Raw genomic sequence first — 19,358 nt, 5'->3', positions numbered from 1 at the left:
CTTAAGGAGTTTCTTTATTTCTGTGATGGAAGAATCCATAATGGTTATTCTTTATTGACCACTTGCTATATTCCAGGTATGGTAGATGTTTTACATATATTAATTTATTTAAACCTCGCAAAATATCTTGGTTGATATTAACCTCCATTTCACAGATAAGGAAACTGAAAAGTTGATTAGCTTGCTCTAAGTCTAATAACTGGCAGAGTTAGAATTAGCATCAAGTCTAGCTAATGCTGAAGCTACTTGCCATCATTCTTTGCCTTCTCCCAATCTTCTATGATTTTTAAAGAGTGCCTGTAAAAAGGAGACCTAATAATTGAACGAGAACCTTCAGAGAAGAACAGGATGGAATCACTGAGATTGGAATCGACCTGGGTTGCCTAGGGTATATATGACTGCCTGTAGTCTGCAGAACAGTCACTGACCAGTAGGAAAAGGTTTGCAATGGGTTCACGACCTTAGGTTGGCTCCCATCCTCCCACCTCAACATCCCCAACCACCCCCATCACCCCAGATATCCAGAGAATGTGGGGATTAGTCGCAGGACTGCTGAGGGATGCAGGAATTGGGGAAGGTAATGCTGAGCAGGAGCATGGTAGAAGGCCATCTCTGAAAAATGAGACCAGAATTCAAAGGTGAAAAGGAACTGCTAAAGCAAAAGGTGACCAGAAAAAGTTCCCTAAAAGTTAGGACGCCCAGAGAGAAATAGTAATGTCAAACCACTCCAATGGAATTGGGATTAAAGGGTCACTAACAGGTGTTCTCTTGAAAACAGATCTTACTGGAGAGCAGCCAAGAAGAGTAGATGCTACAAGCTGTGGCCTCATTTACAGCACCATCATCTTGGTTTCCAAATCCCTTAATAGTCAGAGTCTCCAATGTAGTCTGATCTGGGTTTGATCCTTTTAGTGCATTCTTTATATGTATGGATATAGTCATGGTTATTGCTGCAAAGAGAAAAGTTTAGTGGGCATTGTGGTGTATACACAGGTCTACGTCAGTGCTGGGAAATGCCTGTTCTCAGGGCAACTTTGTAGATGCATTTCTTATTGGGTTATATAAATCACTGCTCATCTTTGTCTCATTTTTATTTCTCTTCTGATGCACAAGTCCGCATGTTGAATTCATTGTAACTTGTGCATGTGGACTGGAAGATTGGATTACTAAGCGTATGTTTACAGTAAATTGTGTAAAATTAGCTAAGTAAAGAGCTAAGACGTTAGACATTTCTTCTATATTAAGCAAGTATGTGATTAAAGTCGAGCAAAAGATTTTTATTTGAGGCCCTGAAGAAAAAGCATGTTCATTTTTTAAAAGTATCTATGAGTTGGTGAATAGTCAGTATTTAAAAGTATTATTTTAATTTAAAATAAATGTTATAAAGAATAACACACTCATACTGCCACCACCTAGAATTAACTGTTGACATGTTGCCACATATTCTTTAAGAATTTTTAATAAAAATGAAATATTATAAATAAAAATGAAGTTGCGTTATTCCACATACCACCCCCCAAAGCCATTCTCTTCTTCCATCTTTCTAGTGATAACTTCTATCATGAAACTAGTATCTTTCAGTCTGTATATAAATATAGAAAGGTATTTATATATGTTTATAAACACATGCAGGCATCTGTGAAAAATACTATTTTGTGGGTACTATTTATAAATGTATATACAACGTAGCATACTGCGTGCACAATAACAATAGTAGCAAACATTTACAGAGTGGATTACACTGTGCCTGGAGCTATACTATCTCCATCCTTTCAATTTCTCTGTGTAGAAGGCACTGTTGTTGTTCTCCTCTTTTTTAGAAAATCAACAGAGACGTCAGTTGCCCAGGGTCACACAACTAATTAGTGGTGGGTCTGGGAATTATTCCCATAGCCAGGCTCTGGAGCCTGAGCACTAGACTGTCACACTACATGGCTTCTCTACTGTATCACTCTGCAGAAATCTTCACTCTTTCAATATCATGTTTCTAATATCTATAATTTTGAATTCATACATCTAGTTCATTCCTTTTTATGATTATATGATTCCTTTTTGTTGTCCAGTAATATTTTATTGTGTGAATATACCGCATTTTGTCTATTTATCAGCTGATGGAAATTCAGGCTCTTTCTGCTCTTGCTATTATGAATAACGCTGAACTAATCATTCATATGCAAATTTTGTATGGACGTATAGTTTCATTATCTTGGGTATACATGTTGTGATATACCTAGCAGTGGAATTGCTGGGTCATATGGTAACTATGTTTAACATTTGGAGAAACTGCCAAAGTGACTACCATTCTGCAGTCCCATCAGCAATGTGTCAGCGTTCCAGTTTCTCCAAGTCCTCACCTCCAACACTTGTTATTGTCTTGCTCTTTGACTCTAGCCATCCTAGCGAATGTGAAAAGGTATCTATATCATCGTGGCTTTGATTTGCGTTTCTCTGATGACTAATGATGTTGAACATTTTTCTTTGTGTTTATGGGCCATTTGTATGTCTTCTTTGTAGAAAGATCCATTCAAATCTTTTGCCTATTTTTAATTGGGTAATTTGTCTTTTTACTTGAGTCGTAAGAGTTCTTCACGTATTCTGAATACAAGTCCTTTGTCAGATATATGATATACAGATATTTTCTCCCATTCTGTTGGTTTTCTTTTCACTTTCTTGATGTGAATTAGTTAATCTTAATATTTGTAGCTCTCATGTTCCCTAAGTGGATCACAAGCCAGATATCCTTGACATGTACATGAAGGTCAATGCATCTAGTCTTCCATGGATTAAAAGCTCCTGCTTTGGTCACAAAAACACAGACTGCCCAAAGTCATCTAGGTGAGCCTCTCGGCCAGCGAAGGCAGTTCACTTTTGATAACATAGGAGACATGCCTTCACATCTAATTAGAATTTAAATGTGATAATTAAAAGCATCGAAAAACCATTCCTTATATTTCCAAACTGTTGATTGGTTAATTCAACATCATATGGATTTGTATTTAACCTGACCTCTTCCTCTTTCTTTTATCCTTTTTTCTCCTCCTCTCCCCTCCTCTCTCCCTATTTCAATTTCAGATTGAAAATGGCTCAGGAATCAGTCAGCAAGTTGACGTCAGAGAAGAAAGTGGAGACAAAGAAAATCAATCCCACAGCTAGTCTGGTGAGATGCATTTTAAACATAACTTCAAGAGTTTTCATTACACCTGAGATACATCCAGGAGTGTATCTGAATGTGTAAATTTAAAGGATAAAACTCAGAGAAATAGCAGGTAGTATAGAGGAAATGAGGAACAAAAACAGCTCCATGTGTTCATCCAGCAAACTCAACAAAGGTTGTTTCCTGATAAACCAAATTGAGCCACTTGCCTTCTCACACCCTTCCATACCCTACCCCACCCCATGCCATGGTCTCCCTTACCTCAAAGCACCTTTCTCCTGAAATCTTTAAGCATTTCACCTTCATCAGTTCATTTTCCTTGTTAAAGAAAGGGGTAGGGCTTATCCTCTTTTGATAGTTGGGAAAACTGAGATGCAGAATCACTTCACAAATGAATAACAAAAACCGGAACTATACTCCAGGTCCCCCCGGTGTCTCTCCCTGACCTAGAAACTAGCAGTCTGGGTCAACTCCCTAGCTGTGAGGGGTAGTTGTCCTTCACAGTCTTGTTTTCGGGAAGGATCATAATGAATCTCCATCTGTTCATTACAGACAGAGTTGGAATAACTAAATGGTTAGGAACCCGAGGTGACAGGGTTCAAATCCCAGCTCAGCCACTTAGTAGTTGTAAAACCTTAGTGAAGTTACTTTGTTTCTCCCTCTTTGGTGAAAAGAGGGAAATAATATTACCTTTCTTTTAGGGTTATTTTGAGGAAGCTGAGAAGAGACATGTCAAGTGCCTAGCACCTAAAAAGAACTCAATAAATGTTAGCTCTTTTTCTTGTTACTACACGTTTTGGCAGCTTTGGTTGACCTTGCAATGGGCAATAGCGATGAGTGATAAGTGGGAGTATCACTCTTCTCACTTTGATTTTCAAACCCTACCTTCCCTGTGCCCTGATCTCCCACAGCGACTTATTTTATCCTTTTGTGTCACAAGTACTTTTTTTCCAGCTGCGTCAAATTCTTAATATAATTTATGCTCCATTAATTATAAAGTGAGATTATTTCTGTTGACTGACCATCGTATCTCTCCTAACAACTCCATCAGCAGCTAAATGAATGTTGAGTGAGAGGGATGAGGGAGAAATGGTGAAGTCAGGGCCATGACACTTGGTCAGGAAAAGCCACAGTCTGTGCACATAGCCCCTCCCTGAGTGGACACATCCCCTCGCTCACTAACAGTGTATGCACTGCATTCATTCATGATATTTTTGGTGGCAGTGTGCTCAACCCTGATTTTTCTCTTCTTCCTTCATCGGCCTCCACCTCTTTCCCCAGGCATCTTATTTAGGCCTCTACTCTAATTTTTACAGCCAAACCTTATTTCCAGGAGCAGAGAGATTGGGCTCAGGCCTGTGGACAAAAGGGGGACAGTGAGCTTACTGTGGCATTCTTTAATGGGTCGACCTCCACTGTGAGCACGCACCCAGTTGTGATCCTCAGCTTGTTCGGTTGTTCTGTTGTTTGTTTGTTTTGATGGAAATTAGGGAAGAGCTGTAAACTGATTCCTGATTCAATTTCACAAGTCAGGAATGGGATCCAAACTCAGGATGGGTGTTTAAAATCATCAACTCAAGTTGACATCTAGACCATTATAGTAATTCCTTGCAATGTCCCATCTCACAGATCACAAGCAGCTGAAGATTCAGCCTCAAAAGGGCTTCTCTCTACATCTACATCTGCTCTTTTCAAAGGAGTGTACTTCTCCCACTTTTATTTATTTATTTTTTTTTTAGCTTTCTATTTGCCTACTCCTGAGAGCAGACACCCCCATCCTCACAATGTTTAATATATTCATTTCTCTAAAATCCTAGAAACATTGAGGGTTCATGATTCTGTTTCGTGTACTCTTGTTTATGTTCACATTGTGCCAGCAGACGTCCATGTCCCTCCCCATTGGAAGGCTGCCCTGGGAAGGAAGCTCAGGGACAGCAGTGCAGAACACCTGTGGCAAAATGGGAGCTCCTGCCATCCCTCATAGACTCAGTCTGGTCACCTTTTGTTTTGACTTTTCATATCTAGACTCCCTGGAAACTCTTCCTTGAGCTTTCCCTAATTCTGTTAGTGGGTCAAGGATGGGGATTAGAGGAGTCTTTGAGTAACACTATAAAGTTAGGACCTTTGTCACAGATCAACAGTCTGGCATGGTAAAGGTCGGTGTTTTAGATGCATATACTTGGTTGACTGGCTAGTTATTCATTTTATTTAGTTGTTTTTTGGAGACTAAGGGTGATAGATCGCGGGGGGCAGGTAACATAAGAAGAATAGAGATACTCTCTAGGGCATTTGGTAAAGCTCTGTTCAGCTTTCTAGACCAAAATTTGAGAAATTTATCAAAATTTGAGAAAGAGGAAAATTAGATAAAGGAATGATAATAAACTTTTTTTTTTTCCTTCTCAAACAACAGAAAGAAAGACTGCGTCAGAAGGAAGCCAGCGTGACCACCAACTAAAACAGAGACACAAGAAAATGATGACAGCAAGACGTAGTATACCTTGCATGATCCTTTGCGATACTAGTGCTGCAGGAAGTTCTTGAAAGATATGTTACTAAATGTTTGTTTTGCTCATCTCTTCCTGAGGTCATCTGCAGTGAGCACCCCATGCCTTCTTAAAGAAGTCCCTTGTTAAGCCACAGAAAGAATGAAAAGCTATTTAAGGGAATATTGCAGGAGTATTTGACAATTGTTTCTTATAGAGGTCCTAAGTCCACTTTGTTGTAAGACCAGAAGTACCAAGATTTTCCAAATTTTTCTAAAAGCGGAGATTTTAAGCTTTCTAGTCCAAGCTTGAGATATGTAAATGTGTGACAGAAGAAAAGGATCTTTTATGACAGTTGCCTCGAGAGAGTTCAAGCCTTTACACACTGCTGGTTTGATTATTGGTCTTAACTTTGATCCTATTGCAGTAAGATCTTAAAGCATCTTTCTCACCAAAAATGTTGAAACTTACTAAAACTATTTTTTAAGAAGTCCAGATGAGAGAAACAGTTTTTGTTGTTGTTGTTGTTGTCGTTCATGTAATGAAAGGGAGAGAAAATGGAATTATACGTTGGTAGAGATGGGGTTAAATAGTCATTAACTTCATCCTGGAAAACAAATTATGATACAAGGAGTTAATATCGGCCATTAAGTGAGACCCATTCTTTTGTTTTTATATCAGTTCATTATGGTTTCCTGAACCCACAGGGATTCTCCACCCCAACTCCTAGAAGAAACAGTGATACATAAGCAGGGTCGGACTTGGGGTCAAAGCACCTGCTTGGACAAGTGACCCAACAACAGAGTACATTTCACGTTTTAGAACATTCGTGAATGGGTGATGCCACATTGACATGCAGCTGAGCTCTGTGTCATGTTCTGGGACTGTGTGTGGCTAGACTTCTCTCTCTAATCTCAAGAGGCAGTTTCCAGACAGGAGAACAGATGCTACTGACAGTCTTTTATTATGACCTTGGCTGACCAGTATTGACATAGAGTGAAGCAGGGGTCTTTGATGTCTAAAAAATTAAGGGCAGAAAAAAAGTTCTTTACATCCAAATGCAAAGAAGGTGATTACATTAATATTAAATTTTGAGTGGAAGATCATGCCTAGACAGCTTTATCTGAACCTGGGAACCGATATGACCACTGCCCCTTAAGTCACAAAAGAAATGAATCTATCTTGTGAGGAGAGAAGAAAGGGGTCTGGGGGCAAATTGATCAAAGACTATCAACTTTGGGCATTGAAAGAAGAGAGGTCTGAGTTTTCTTCTCCAACTGCTGGAGGACAGTCTAGAGATGAGCAACAACCTTCAAACCCTTCCCAATTCTGCTGCTATGTGTGGCCTGCCCCTCACCCCAGGATCTTCCCAGAACCTCTCAACTTGCCAGGTGCCTGAGTGTCCACCCAGGACATGCCTGCCAGTCATCAGCCCCCTCAGGGACCCCATAATAGATTCAGCTAATTAAAGCGGTACCATTTCCTAATATAATGCCTATCTCAGGAATCAGGAATGAACAGTAGAGATCAAATCAAGTCTCCGAAGCCATACTCATGCAGGTGCTAACCACCTTTTCTAACAATTCTAAAGAAAGAAATATAGTAACAGGTTGTTGAGGTTGTTGTGTTTGTTTTTTTCAATTCAAAATAAAAAGATGAGACAAACAAAATAGAAAAGCTGGTAAGGAACTTACATGACTAAAAGAAGTTGCTTATTTGCAAGAAACTTTTCATACTGCTTTCTTATATCGTTTCTTCATTTTCACTTAACTGTAAAGAAAACCTAAGGAATTCATCAATTTAAAACAAATTCTACTTACAATCATCCTGGGCTCAGTGACATTCCTTCTAGTATTATCATTTAAAAGAAAAGTTCCTGTTTTGCCCATGCCTTGAGAATCAACTTTGAGTTCAGTGAGACCAACATACATCTAGATCCTTATGGATCCTTGTAGACTTGATGGGAGACAGCAGCAGGTGGCTTTCAGTGGAGAAACTGTAGTCCGCTTTAGATGTTGAAGTAGGGTGCTCACAAGAAAGTCTCTGAAGATAAGCAAGACCATCACTTTAGCCACATAACCCTGCAAGAACATGCTCTCAGGGAACCATTGCTGAAGAATAATGAGTGGAAACATTTAATTTGAGAGTTACACAAATGCAGCCCAGGTTGGGTTTCATCCTCATGGATGGACTAGAAATTGGCAATAAAATAACTTTCCAAAGAGCGATTAGGAAAACCTAGTGATTTTTTTAAGATTAGTCAAATGTAGTACGTTACTATATCGAAACATATAGTCATCAGAGCAGGATTTCCATTATTTTCAGCCAGTTTGAATCCTGCATTGTGTATCCGGATGCCCGCTCGCAGGTCCACACAAGTATTGCGTTGTTGACTTAGTCTTCATTTCCAACTTGGGTTGATCCTCAATAAAAGTTCACAAGGGTTTGTTTAAGGTAGGCCATCTAAGACAAACTGGAGGCCCTTAAGATGATTCCTCTAAAATGCATGTTGAGATTGTGTTAAATACAACAGATGCCTGTAAACTTTTCATGGAGGGGAAGTAGTCGGGGTACCACTTAGCAGCTTGAGCATATAAGGCAAAGAGGGTTTAAGTGGCTGTTCTAAGCACGGCCCTCCCTGTATGAGAGGGACAGTGGCCAGTATTGCTACTCTGTGTTTAACCAGACACACACATGACTTAATAGTCAGACTCTGAGAAAACTTAAGTTGGAAATAACGTCATCTCTTCCTAGCCAACATTCATTAAATCTGAGGACATAGTTGGATATCACTTCATATTCTTGCATGAGTAACTGGCATCATCCTTGAGCACACAAGTATATCACATATCACACCAAACCGTGATAAAAACATGTTAGGTAAAAAACATCAAGCCTGTGAGGTGTCAAAAATCGGGTTAGAAGGAGGTGTGCTGAATGGCTTTTAAGCCAAGAAGAGGGAGAAAAAAGGGAAAAGTGTAGCCAAGCAGAAATGGATGAATATGATGATGATTGAGCCCCAGCAGTCACAGGTGACAGACCTGCTGCCAGTGGTTGCCTTTTGAATACTTGAGTTGATGTCCATGATGTCTCTTCAAATCCTTGCTGCAACTACCTAGGAATTATGGAGGAAGAATTTCTGAAATCTGAGAAGTAGAGTAAGGAAACTCAGTGGTGCTATTGCATCTTGAAATGTTGTTAGCTGACACAAATTGGCAGTATGGTCGAGAAATGAATGTCAGATTGGGTGCTGGCCTCCGACCCCCTGTTAATCCCAGTAAGGACAGTAGAAGCCACACACCTTAGGCACCCCCTTTGTCCATAAGTACCATAAGAAAGGCAGAGCGACTGGAGGAACTTAAGGAAGGAATAAACTCTTTGGTGATGTCAGAAACCCCACAGAGGTAGTCATCAGTATGGTTCTTCCAAGGACCAGCAGAAGAGCTGTAAGTGTATTTTTGAACATCTCTCCTAGATTATACTGCCTGCAGCGGGGAAATTTTTGTTTCAATTTATTCTTGCTTTCTTGGACATTATGTTTTCTCGTTTCTATTTCTCCTCTTCCTGTGTGTGTCATTGATGCAGATCACTGCCTGCAGCAGCACAGCAAACCTGGTCAGTGTGTGAAGGGGAATTAGCAATGCAGACCTGCAGTCTCCTTCTTGGTAACCAGACGTAACATTGACAGGGAGCCTCCTCCTTCCCTGACATCCTAAATTGGTCTATTCTGTGGTACTCTTCCCTCCCCGCAAACAAAGATAAAAACAACTTGGGGCTTTCTGAGTCAAGGAGAGGGAAGGAGTCCAAAAAATACAGCTTTAATCTCCCCAAATATCTGATCCAAATATCAAATATACAATTGTATAAAGTAGTTTAAGTTGTCTTTAAGATTGTTAGGAAGAACTGTTAGATTTGAGCTTTATTTTTCTTTGATCCTGCCTGTTCTAATAAAAAAAAAAAATCGAAGAGCTGGAAGGGGAAATAAAAAAGCTTCAGCAGATTTGGTAATTCCCAAGTTAGCTTATTTGTTCCTGAATCACAAAAAAAATGGACATACTATGAAATCCAATGAGTTTATTTTCGAAAAAGCCACATGAAGGAGAAGTGATATAACGTAGTGGGAGAAGTGCTCGACCATTAAAATTTCCTTACTCTGGGTTCTTGTAAAAGCAATTTGTAAATGTGTGGAACATCCAGAAGACCATAACTACCATATTTCATTTATTAGTTATTATACCTTTAGGAACAATACCGATCAAAAGAGTGGATTGAATAACGAAGTAAACTTTCATTCATGTCAGCTACTTTGTCATCATAAAGAAATCTGCAATTATCAAGTGCTATAGGTACTGTAAAACAAGTCTGGCCAAACTAAGTAGTATTTAGTATTAGAAAAGTATGAATAGTTTTTAGCCTTCCCAAAATACAAATAACCTGTTGGACATATTTCCATTTTCCAGCTGTAGAGAAAAATAATCCAGCTACTTGGAACCTTCTCTATTATTGGTACAGAAGTCATTTAAGGAAAAGCACCCTCAGAAACAGTCCTCAGCGTATCTGGCTCTTTTAGACTCACATAACTACCAGTATTTCTAACTCCATTAGCAATTGAATCCAGGCATAACTAGGCTTCGTTACATAACTTTATGTGACAGACCCATTTTGTGTCACTTCTGCACGCCCATCAGTTGTTGACACCTTAGAAGCACTGAATGTTAATTTCACATTTCTTCATTTCCCCTCCCAAAGAGTAAATCTGTCAAACCCTCCAAATCAGTGCTTTGTTGGGCAGTAGTGAATTCAAGAAAGATTTTAACATGTCACACTTGAAGCCAACGCAGTAGTCTTATTCAACTCCAAGACTCTTAATCAACACTGTGATATAAACTTAATTGGGAAATTTATGTAGTTGACAACTTACTTAGAAATGCAAAGATATTATAATGGTAGCTAGTTCGGTCTGTCTTTTAAGTTCCCGGGCAGTTTCTATCAATGAAGAGTTTAGGAAAGTAAATCAAGCCTCATTCAGTAGGTTGGCTGTCCTCAAATGGAGCTTATTGGAGTCACTCCCCTTCGATCCCCAGCCCCTCTCCCAACCACCCTGGTGACAGTAACATGGACGACCTCTTCCTTCTCATCCTTCCTTTCTCTGGTATGAGGTTCATTCAGTCAACAGCACAAACAGACTCCAGACTTTGTTGCGTATTACATCTATGGAGCACTTACTTGTTCATGAATTTCTCCTACATTTCACCTATGTTCATATAATTTTCTATTTTAAAAAAAAAAAATCTTTTACTGCTAAGAATCTCGTCTGTCTCCTTTTCTAAAAGCTAATCCAGGTACTTCTGTGGGCTATTTTTTTTTTAACGTTTTATGTGAAATTTGATAGCATTGGACTAGCAAAATGTAAATGAATTCATAGTTTCCAGCAGAAATTCACCTCCAAAGAACTTGGCATTCTTCTCCAAGAAGTAAACAACCTACTTCCAACGTAGGCTGTTTTGTAGGCTGAGCATTTTCCTAAAGTCTACCTGCACAGACACCAAGGGGCTCTCTATCTTTGAAGCTGTAAAAATGTCTCAAAAGAGAATGAATATTTCTCCCCGTACATAGTGTGAGCTGCCAGTGTGTTATACTTAGCAGATCAACTAAGAAATCAAGTGTTTTTAGGCGTGCATTCACTGTGGTTTGTAAACACCTTTGGCAAAGCTGTACCTCCTTTCCTCCATTGTTGTCTTCCAGAGCTTACTTCCACTTCCATTCTAATCTCATGAAACAACTTTATTTTTGTTTACTCATCTGGGTCAGCTTTCAAAAATGAAAAGCTAGGCCCATAGACCACTGACTACAGGGAAATTACTCTCTACCTCCCTATGACGTAGATAATAAATGTGCCTAGGAAAGAAAAACTCTAGGAACTCTTGGGGTGAATTTTGAATTTGGGGCTTTTTTCTATGATATATATAAAAATGGGTATATGGCATACGTACAAAAAAAATGTACTATTCTTTCCAATAAAAGACTAGAAAGAGATTCAAAATCTTTACATTTTAGGTAGGTTTGACTGAACTATAAATAACTATTTTTTCCCTTTCTTCTTGGCATTCATCCCTAGCTATGATCTTACTTCTTTACATCTCACCACCAAGACGTAGAGAAGGTGGTCTCCGCCCCACTGAGACTGCACTCTGCATAATCCTCCAAAGACTTCTATTTCCTTTGGGAACAAACCCATGAGTGAGGGGGAAAGTATAGCGACAACTCTCCTATCTGCCCAGGGGGACACATAGGATTTTTAGGTCTACCAGAGGAATAGGTCCATTCCAAGTCATAAATTTTACAATTCTTCAATTTCTCAAGACACAAATAATGTGACCACTATTAGTAGGATTTATAATCTTCAAAGAATATAAGCATTTTTTCTAAAAAGTGCTTCTGTTTAAAGAATCAAAGATACTCCTAAAAAGTATCTTTTAGAAATTGAATACTTTTTAAGAATTTTTTTTTTTTTAGAGAAAATACGTCATTGATTCATCATAGCCTTTTCCATTCATTGAGTTTTAATAAATGTGGGAAGCAGTGAAACCCTGGACTTTGATTTAGGGAATCAAGTTTGGCCTGGAAAATCAGCACTGGCCTGCATGCCCAGAACCCAAGTGAAGTCAGTCAGCGTCTTAAAAGGAATCAGGCCTAACAGAAATGTAAATTATCCCAAATCTTTTAGAGTTTAATTTTCTTAGTGACACACTGGACTCTAGATGCTGCTTCCTAAAACGCATTTGCTTCATGTGTCTTCATTCTGCCGTGGGAGATTGCAAGCCATAGATGAGGGAGAAAAGCAGGAGACAGGAGAAGGAAAATTTGAACAAGGCCAGGGTGCAGTGTTTGGCTGATTTAATGCATTGTTGGGGAGCTGGTGATTTTTGCCATGGTTGTATCATGGTTGGGCAGACTTTCAGTGGAAACTCAAGGAATGGATTAGGCAAGTGGGAGTGCCCAGTATCTCATATTGGTCAGTGCCTGACAATGTGCTGGAAAAGCAGGTACCCCAATGAAATTGGCCTATGCTTGCTGAAATAACACCATTAAATTTCAGATTCATTTCCATGGGATTGGTTGTCCATGGACTTTCCTGTTTCTCTGTGCCTACTCAAAAGTCATTTTGGCATCCAGCTTCATTTCCCTTCAAACTCGCCTTACTTTACACCCTGCAGCTATTTTTTTTCTCACTCTACCTTTACAGTTTCTCCAGGACCCAGGTCTTGCTATCCCTCTCCCTCACAAACAGCCGAGTGTCTTCTCGAGCCCTCGCTCCCTCCTCTCTCACCCTGTGCTCCATTTCCCAGCCCTTTGGACGGGGCATTCTGCTGTCACTGAGTGAGAGACACTGCTTTGAGTGCCTCTTGTTAATGTCAGCATCACCTCATCACTTAGGCAAAGGGGAAAATCCATAAAAGAGATGGAAAATGCATTTCTTTTTCATTTTATTCTATTTTATTTTAAGAAGTTCGAGGGGAGGGTTGTTCTCGTCCTTCTCAATTTCTCATAGATTTTACTTTAACTAGGACCATTCTTTTGATAAATTAGAAATCAGTCCAGGTCACCAGCTCTGATGATGCATAAGACTAAATTTTTGAAGCTCAAGTAATTTTTCTGTGCTGCTGGACAAATCGACTCAAATCTGTGCAAATATTTTGAATCATAGGCCTTTAATTGCCACTCCATCCTTATTGTTTCTCATGATTCAAACATCTACATGAGTCTGGATCAGAACGTTGATGATTTGTGGTTGTTTTCAGATCAACAGTAACTCGTAGACTTTTGGAAGTGCAAAAAAATAAAACTATAAGCATGTCCAAAAAGTCAACAATTTGACATGGAAAAACATTGGCTTTTCTGTTCAAGTATAATAGACAAATCTGTAGAGGTAATCTTAAAGGATTTTAAGCAATAATGAAGGCAGTTTGAACATGAGAAGGCACTTTAATGACATGAAACCTTACATTACATGGTCTTGGATATTTTTTAATATGTAATAAGCTAATTGAATTCAGGTATTTTTTTTCCCTTTAAATTTTTAAAAGTACGTATTTCTAATTTGTTTGCATATTTAATTTTGTCAAAGCTGGAAATGCTTATTGTTTGAATTTGTAAATGTTATTTGCAACCAAATGAAGTATTTATTTTTAAAAAGAAAAGGTGAAGGAACCAATATTGATTTGTACATAATGAAAATATGTGTGCGTACGTATATATATATTTTTTTCCTCCTTGACACTACTTGGTCACCACATCAAGTGTATTTTTGTACATAATATGTATTGATTAGAAAATGTAGATTGTCTATCCAAAGAATTCTATCTCCGTGATAGATCGTATTTGTCCTAATCTGTAGATACCACTGTTAATTTAAGAGATAAGAACTCTATTTTTTTGGAATTTACAGAGAACTGCATTCATGGCTTCCAGTTGTAAATATGCTAAGGGTATTTTAATAAATCTTGGTTTCATGTCTGTCTGGTGTGCTGTGCAGATTTGTTTTCAAGAGGCATTTAAGGAAGTGTCCCAACAGTACTCTAATGTGATGAATACCAGTCACTTCTAACTTTCATTACTGCCTAAGCTCAGCATTACTACTAAGCTGAAAGAGTTGGGTCTCAGTAAATCCATTATTCACATTTCCTTTTTTCTGTCATATCCACCCCACCAAAAGTGGGCACCCTGGCTAGGCATTCAAGGCTAACATCAAATAGACAAACCCAGTCAGGCATTGTCTCAAAACTAGGCCGACTCAAAATAAATCGTCCAAGATAGGGCATGTGGAAGGAGAACCACAGGGATTGGTGACTTCAAGTTGTGGGTTGGTAAACAATGTACTAGAGAAACAGAACGTAAGTATAATTGTATTCTAATGCTAAACACAAGGTACAAATTCTTTTTAAGCAACGATCTGAACGAAATGCAGGTATTTATGAACAAAAAACGAAGACTTTCAGCAGAATATTTTTCTGTTTAAATAGAGATATGATTGTTCGTTTTTTTTTTTAATTGATTCATTTGTTTAGTGTTCCCAAATGCCATGTACTCTTGAGTTCTAGAAGTTAGCTGAAATATGCCCCAGAGTGTGTAGACATTTAATGAACAGATATAGCTATCATCTGAGGAGACATTTCATCACTAGAAAATCTAACCCTTTTCTTGTTTGCCCCGAGAACATCGCTGCCAGTGCTCCTGGCTGCAGCGTTTACCCCAAGATAACTTGCAGATTACAGTCCTAATCTTATCCCCAAAGTTTGCCATGAAATGTCTCACTGTTATTATTATTTTCATATCGCACTAGTGTTTCAATAGTCTTTGGAAACAAATGACATCATTATAGCATTATAGCATTCTGTTTTTAGTAGTGGTATTTCCATTTACAAAATAGAGTCATTCTCGATCACTAAAAATGTCAAATCCTAGAAAACAGCATTCCTATGTGTGATATTAAATGAATTCTGGCAGCGAGCTACACTGTTTTTTTTTCTAAATGGGAAAAGGGCTAAATCATAGAGTCATAGAGCTGCAAAAATCTTCAGACATTGGATAAAATCTCTTTATTTCACAGAGTAAAAACTAATGAAGCTCACGGGACTTGATGAAAGTCACCCTTAGTGTTAGTGAACATATCGAGACCAGAATCCAAATCTCTTGACCCCAAGGCCAAAGCCCTTCCCACTGCTCAACTCACTCATCATGTGAAACTGTTCTCTTCTTTAAAAAATACTCCATTATGGAGAAATGTTCTGGAACTGTTGATTGAAAAGGATGCTCTTAAGGGTTTGTAGTAACCATTATTAAAGTTCTGTTCTGAATTTGAGCACCCAGGAGAAAATGCAAGCCTGTGTATCTTAAAGACCTAGGAAATATATAAGTCCACCGTAGGAAGACTGTCTCCTCTGGCTTAACCAAGATGACTCTTTTTGCTGAGCATAGTGATACCGGTTGAATTTATAAGCATACATTTTACCCTATTCTTTAAGTCGTCCATGTATGCTGATGGTCTGACTAACAGGCCATAAATTCCTGAGAATGAAAATTCCACTTCTCCACTTCAGACTCTAGCTGCCCACTTTCACCTGGCTGTGATATATTTGTGGAAATAAAAGATTTTAAAGTCGGCCTGCACTGGCCCTGCCTGCACTGATACCTGCCTCACTTTGGGTGTCTCTGAATTGATCTTCTCAAAGTAACATTTGCTTCATGCCAATAATTGTGTGATGACGAATGGTAAGAGGAAGTAACTATATTAGTTATCGATTATTACATAATAAAATATCCCAAAACTAAGTGGAGTAAATCAACAATAATCCCTTCTTATTTTTTTGTGTTTTTTGTTAGTTTGAGGAGAGCTCGAGTGGACAATTCTCTCTTGGCATCTCTTAAGATTGTAGTAATATGTAGTCATCTGAAAAACGGTAGGCTTGAGTGGGGCTAGACATGCACTTCCAAGATGGCTGACTCACTCAGCTGGCAACCGGTACTGGCTCTTGGTTGGGGGCCTCAGTGCCTCTCCACCAGGATGCTTGAGTAATCCAAGGTGAAACAGGTAATACTTTTAGGACCAAGGCTCAGAAGTACAGTTACTTTCATCATATTCTATTAGTTGAGGCATTTACTAAGTTCTGCCCAGGTTGAGGGGGTGAGGAAGTAGACGCTGCCTCTTGATGGAGGAATGTCAACACCACACTGTAAGAAGTACAAATGAGATGGGAATTACTGGTACGAACCATCTTTGGATTATGCAATCTGACTGTGTATCCCGCCCTGCTCTTTCTCTCTGGTCTTCCACTTTCTTGTTCATTTTTTTTTTGGTCCTAAAACTAGATTTGTTTTTCAAAATGTTTTCTACTTCTTTCCCCCAAATCTTTCTTCTGTCTGCCTGCATAGCAGAGCACAGAAATGTTTGTCTTTCTCCTCCAAATATAAGCATTCTTTACCTTGAAGAAAGTAAGGGGACTTTGGAAACATTCATGGAGAAAAAAAAGGACTCAAAGGTGATCCTAGGCTTTTACCCATTATCATAAGCCTGTATTTCTTAACATATGAGTAGTAGAGGTACTGATCCCCACTAAACCTTTCTTAGCCATAAGTAAATAAAATCACACTTATTCAGTGGCTAGAATAGAGTTTTCTTTGACTATTATAACACTATGTAGGTATTAATACAATGAAATAGCCTTAAAAAGGAAGGATTTTATGTCACATACTACAACATGGATGAACATTGAGAAGTAAGGGAAATAACCATCACAAAAAAAATACTGTATGATTCCACTTATATTAAACACAAACAGAAGTTAAATTCATAGAAACAGAAAGTAGGACAATGATTGCCAGGCGCCACGTGGGAGAGGGGATGGGAGTTGTGGTACAGAGTTTTAGTTTGGGAAGATGGAAACATTCTAGACATAAACAGTAATGATGGTTGCACAACAATTTGTACTTAATGCCACAGAACTATCTATACTTAAAAATGGTTTTAACGGCAAATTTTATGTATATTTTACCATGATAAAAAAAAATAATTGTATGTATTAAGGGCTTCCTATTCGCCAGGTGCTATATTAAGCATTTTAAATGTATTACTTTGTTTAATCTTCATAATAATATTATGAGGTAAAAATTACTATTCCCATTTTACAGATGAGAAAACTAATGCTTGGAGAGGTTGCTAACTTGCCCATGCAATTGGTAAGTGGAGAAACCAGTATTCAGACATGACAAAGAAACACTCTCAGCTGCTTTCCTATCTCTAAGGTCACAGAAATAGAATCAGCTGATTCCAGAGAAAGGATATATAGACAAAGTTTATAAGGCCATAACAATAGGTAGTCTTATAATTTTATTTTTTAATATGGTGAACAATTTTTCCTTCTAACAAGATGTTTCTTTTTTTATATATTACTACTCTTTCAAACTTTAGTGTACTTTTTGTCAAATATCTAACCCAAGAGTATTGGAGCTGCCAGAACTTTTGTAAAAACCAAAGAAACTAATGGAATGTATATATATATATCCATATATATATATCCACATATATATATATATGGATATATGGATATATATATATGGATATATATATATATATATATATCATATCTTCAAGAAACAGCGCCAATACCAAAGAAAGAAAAAAGAAAAGAAGCAGCTAAATATACACTTTCAGAATTTTTCTTTCTGTAGATGAGATAAAGTAGGGCAAGACAAAAAAAAACAAAGAAAAGACAAAGAATAAAAACAACCAGAAGTTGGTGATAATCATACGAGAAATGCTGTGTGACTAAGAGAAACACTTTTGGGTAGTTCTTCTAGAGTAACCTGGTAATAAATCAATCTGGAATTATATCTGATAAGGTAAAACAATGTTCTATTCACAGAAAAGAATGTTTAAATAAAACTAGGTCATATAGTGCTAGAATTTCCCAGAGCCCTCTTACTTATATTGTGGTATATCTGTTGGTTGATCTGAGGTCAAATTGAAACCCAGTTGAACCTCATTTAAAGACATTTTGAAGATCCTTGCTGCTGAAATTAAACCCTTCTTTTGAGAGAGTATTTTATTGTTAGTGAAAGAACTACAAATAGATAGATAGTTATATATTCAGTTTTCTTATGCTGGCCAGAACCAGAAGTAGAAGGAAAGAAAAAAATCCTTCAAGAAAGTAAAGGCCCTCCCTTATACTTCAAGTTCTAGATAACGTCAAGAGTTACCAAATTATCCAATACTTTGCTTGATCTTCCAAGACTTCCAGCCTATTTCCAAAGACTGGAATGGTTTTGGTCACCTTTGAGAAACTATTGCATTTAGAGGGATTTGTCCCACAGAAGAAAAATGTGAGCCTAAGAAGTGAAGAAAGAGTGCTAACCTAGAAAGTCAGAGCAGCTCTGCTCTTCAGCTTCTACCTCTAGTTTTGTGTGATGGGTAAAAGAACATTGACACCACCAAGGGCTCTCTGAGTGGTCATCTTACAGCCTCTCAACAGGCCCTTTCTGATATGAGTCCCTCGTCTCATTGGATCCCCACTTAAGACTCAATGGTAACTTAGAGAAAGATGGTCTTCTAAAATACAAATTTATTTTACATGCCCTCGAATGAGAAGTCAACTCTAAGAAAACCATAAGGGCAGCAAAGCATGAGAAAAAATTATGGCTTTGAGGTCAGACCAAATCTTATATCCCAGCTCTGCCACCTACTAACTTGGTGACCTGAAGCAAGTTACAGCATGCTAAACCTCAGTTTCCTCATCTAAAACTGGGGGTAAAAAGATCTCAAACAGATAGCATAAGATTGTCAAAGATGAAAAGAAATGATGCAGAAACTTGTGATACAAAACAATAAACGTTATTTCTTTTTCTCACGTAAGAGAGAACAGTCTCTTATAAGACCAGCAAGTACTGCTTTTGCTTTTCCTTGGACCATCCGCTGTCAAACTTCATAATGGGAAAGAATTGTCCCATCTCCTTAACCCAAACCTCATCACTTTATTACCTGGTTTGCATGTGAGATTGATTCATTTTGGCCCTTCTCATTTCTCTAGAGGCGACACATGCTTTCAGTTCTAGCTATCCCACAACAGTACATTACTTCTATGGACTTACTGCACTTTAATTTCCACATTTGTTTGGACTAGCAGCTAGTATAGAAAGCACTGTATAATCCCTTGTCTTCAAGACAT

The 19,358-nt window shown here is 38.2% G+C and overlaps 1 protein-coding gene across 1 annotated transcript in view; it reads left to right on the top strand.

The window, feature by feature from the left end:
- The window catches only part of FMN1 (formin 1), a 370,346-nt gene extending 356,192 nt beyond the window's left edge, over positions 1–14,154 (top strand). The window contains 2 exon segments of the mRNA XM_039843982.1: positions 3,073–3,157; positions 5,565–14,154. Coding sequence (XP_039699916.1) covers positions 3,073–3,157; positions 5,565–5,609 — 130 coding nt within the window. The 3' untranslated portion in view covers positions 5,610–14,154.
- Positions 14,155–19,358: the final 5,204 nt, after the last annotated feature.

Source organism: Pteropus medius, unplaced genomic scaffold, assembly GCF_902729225.1.
Source record: "Pteropus medius unplaced genomic scaffold, Ma_sr-lr_union100, whole genome shotgun sequence".
Classification (NCBI taxonomy): domain Eukaryota; kingdom Metazoa; phylum Chordata; class Mammalia; order Chiroptera; family Pteropodidae; genus Pteropus; species Pteropus medius.
Note: the sequence above shows the minus strand (reverse complement) of the source record. Positions and strands in the feature narration are given on the sequence as shown.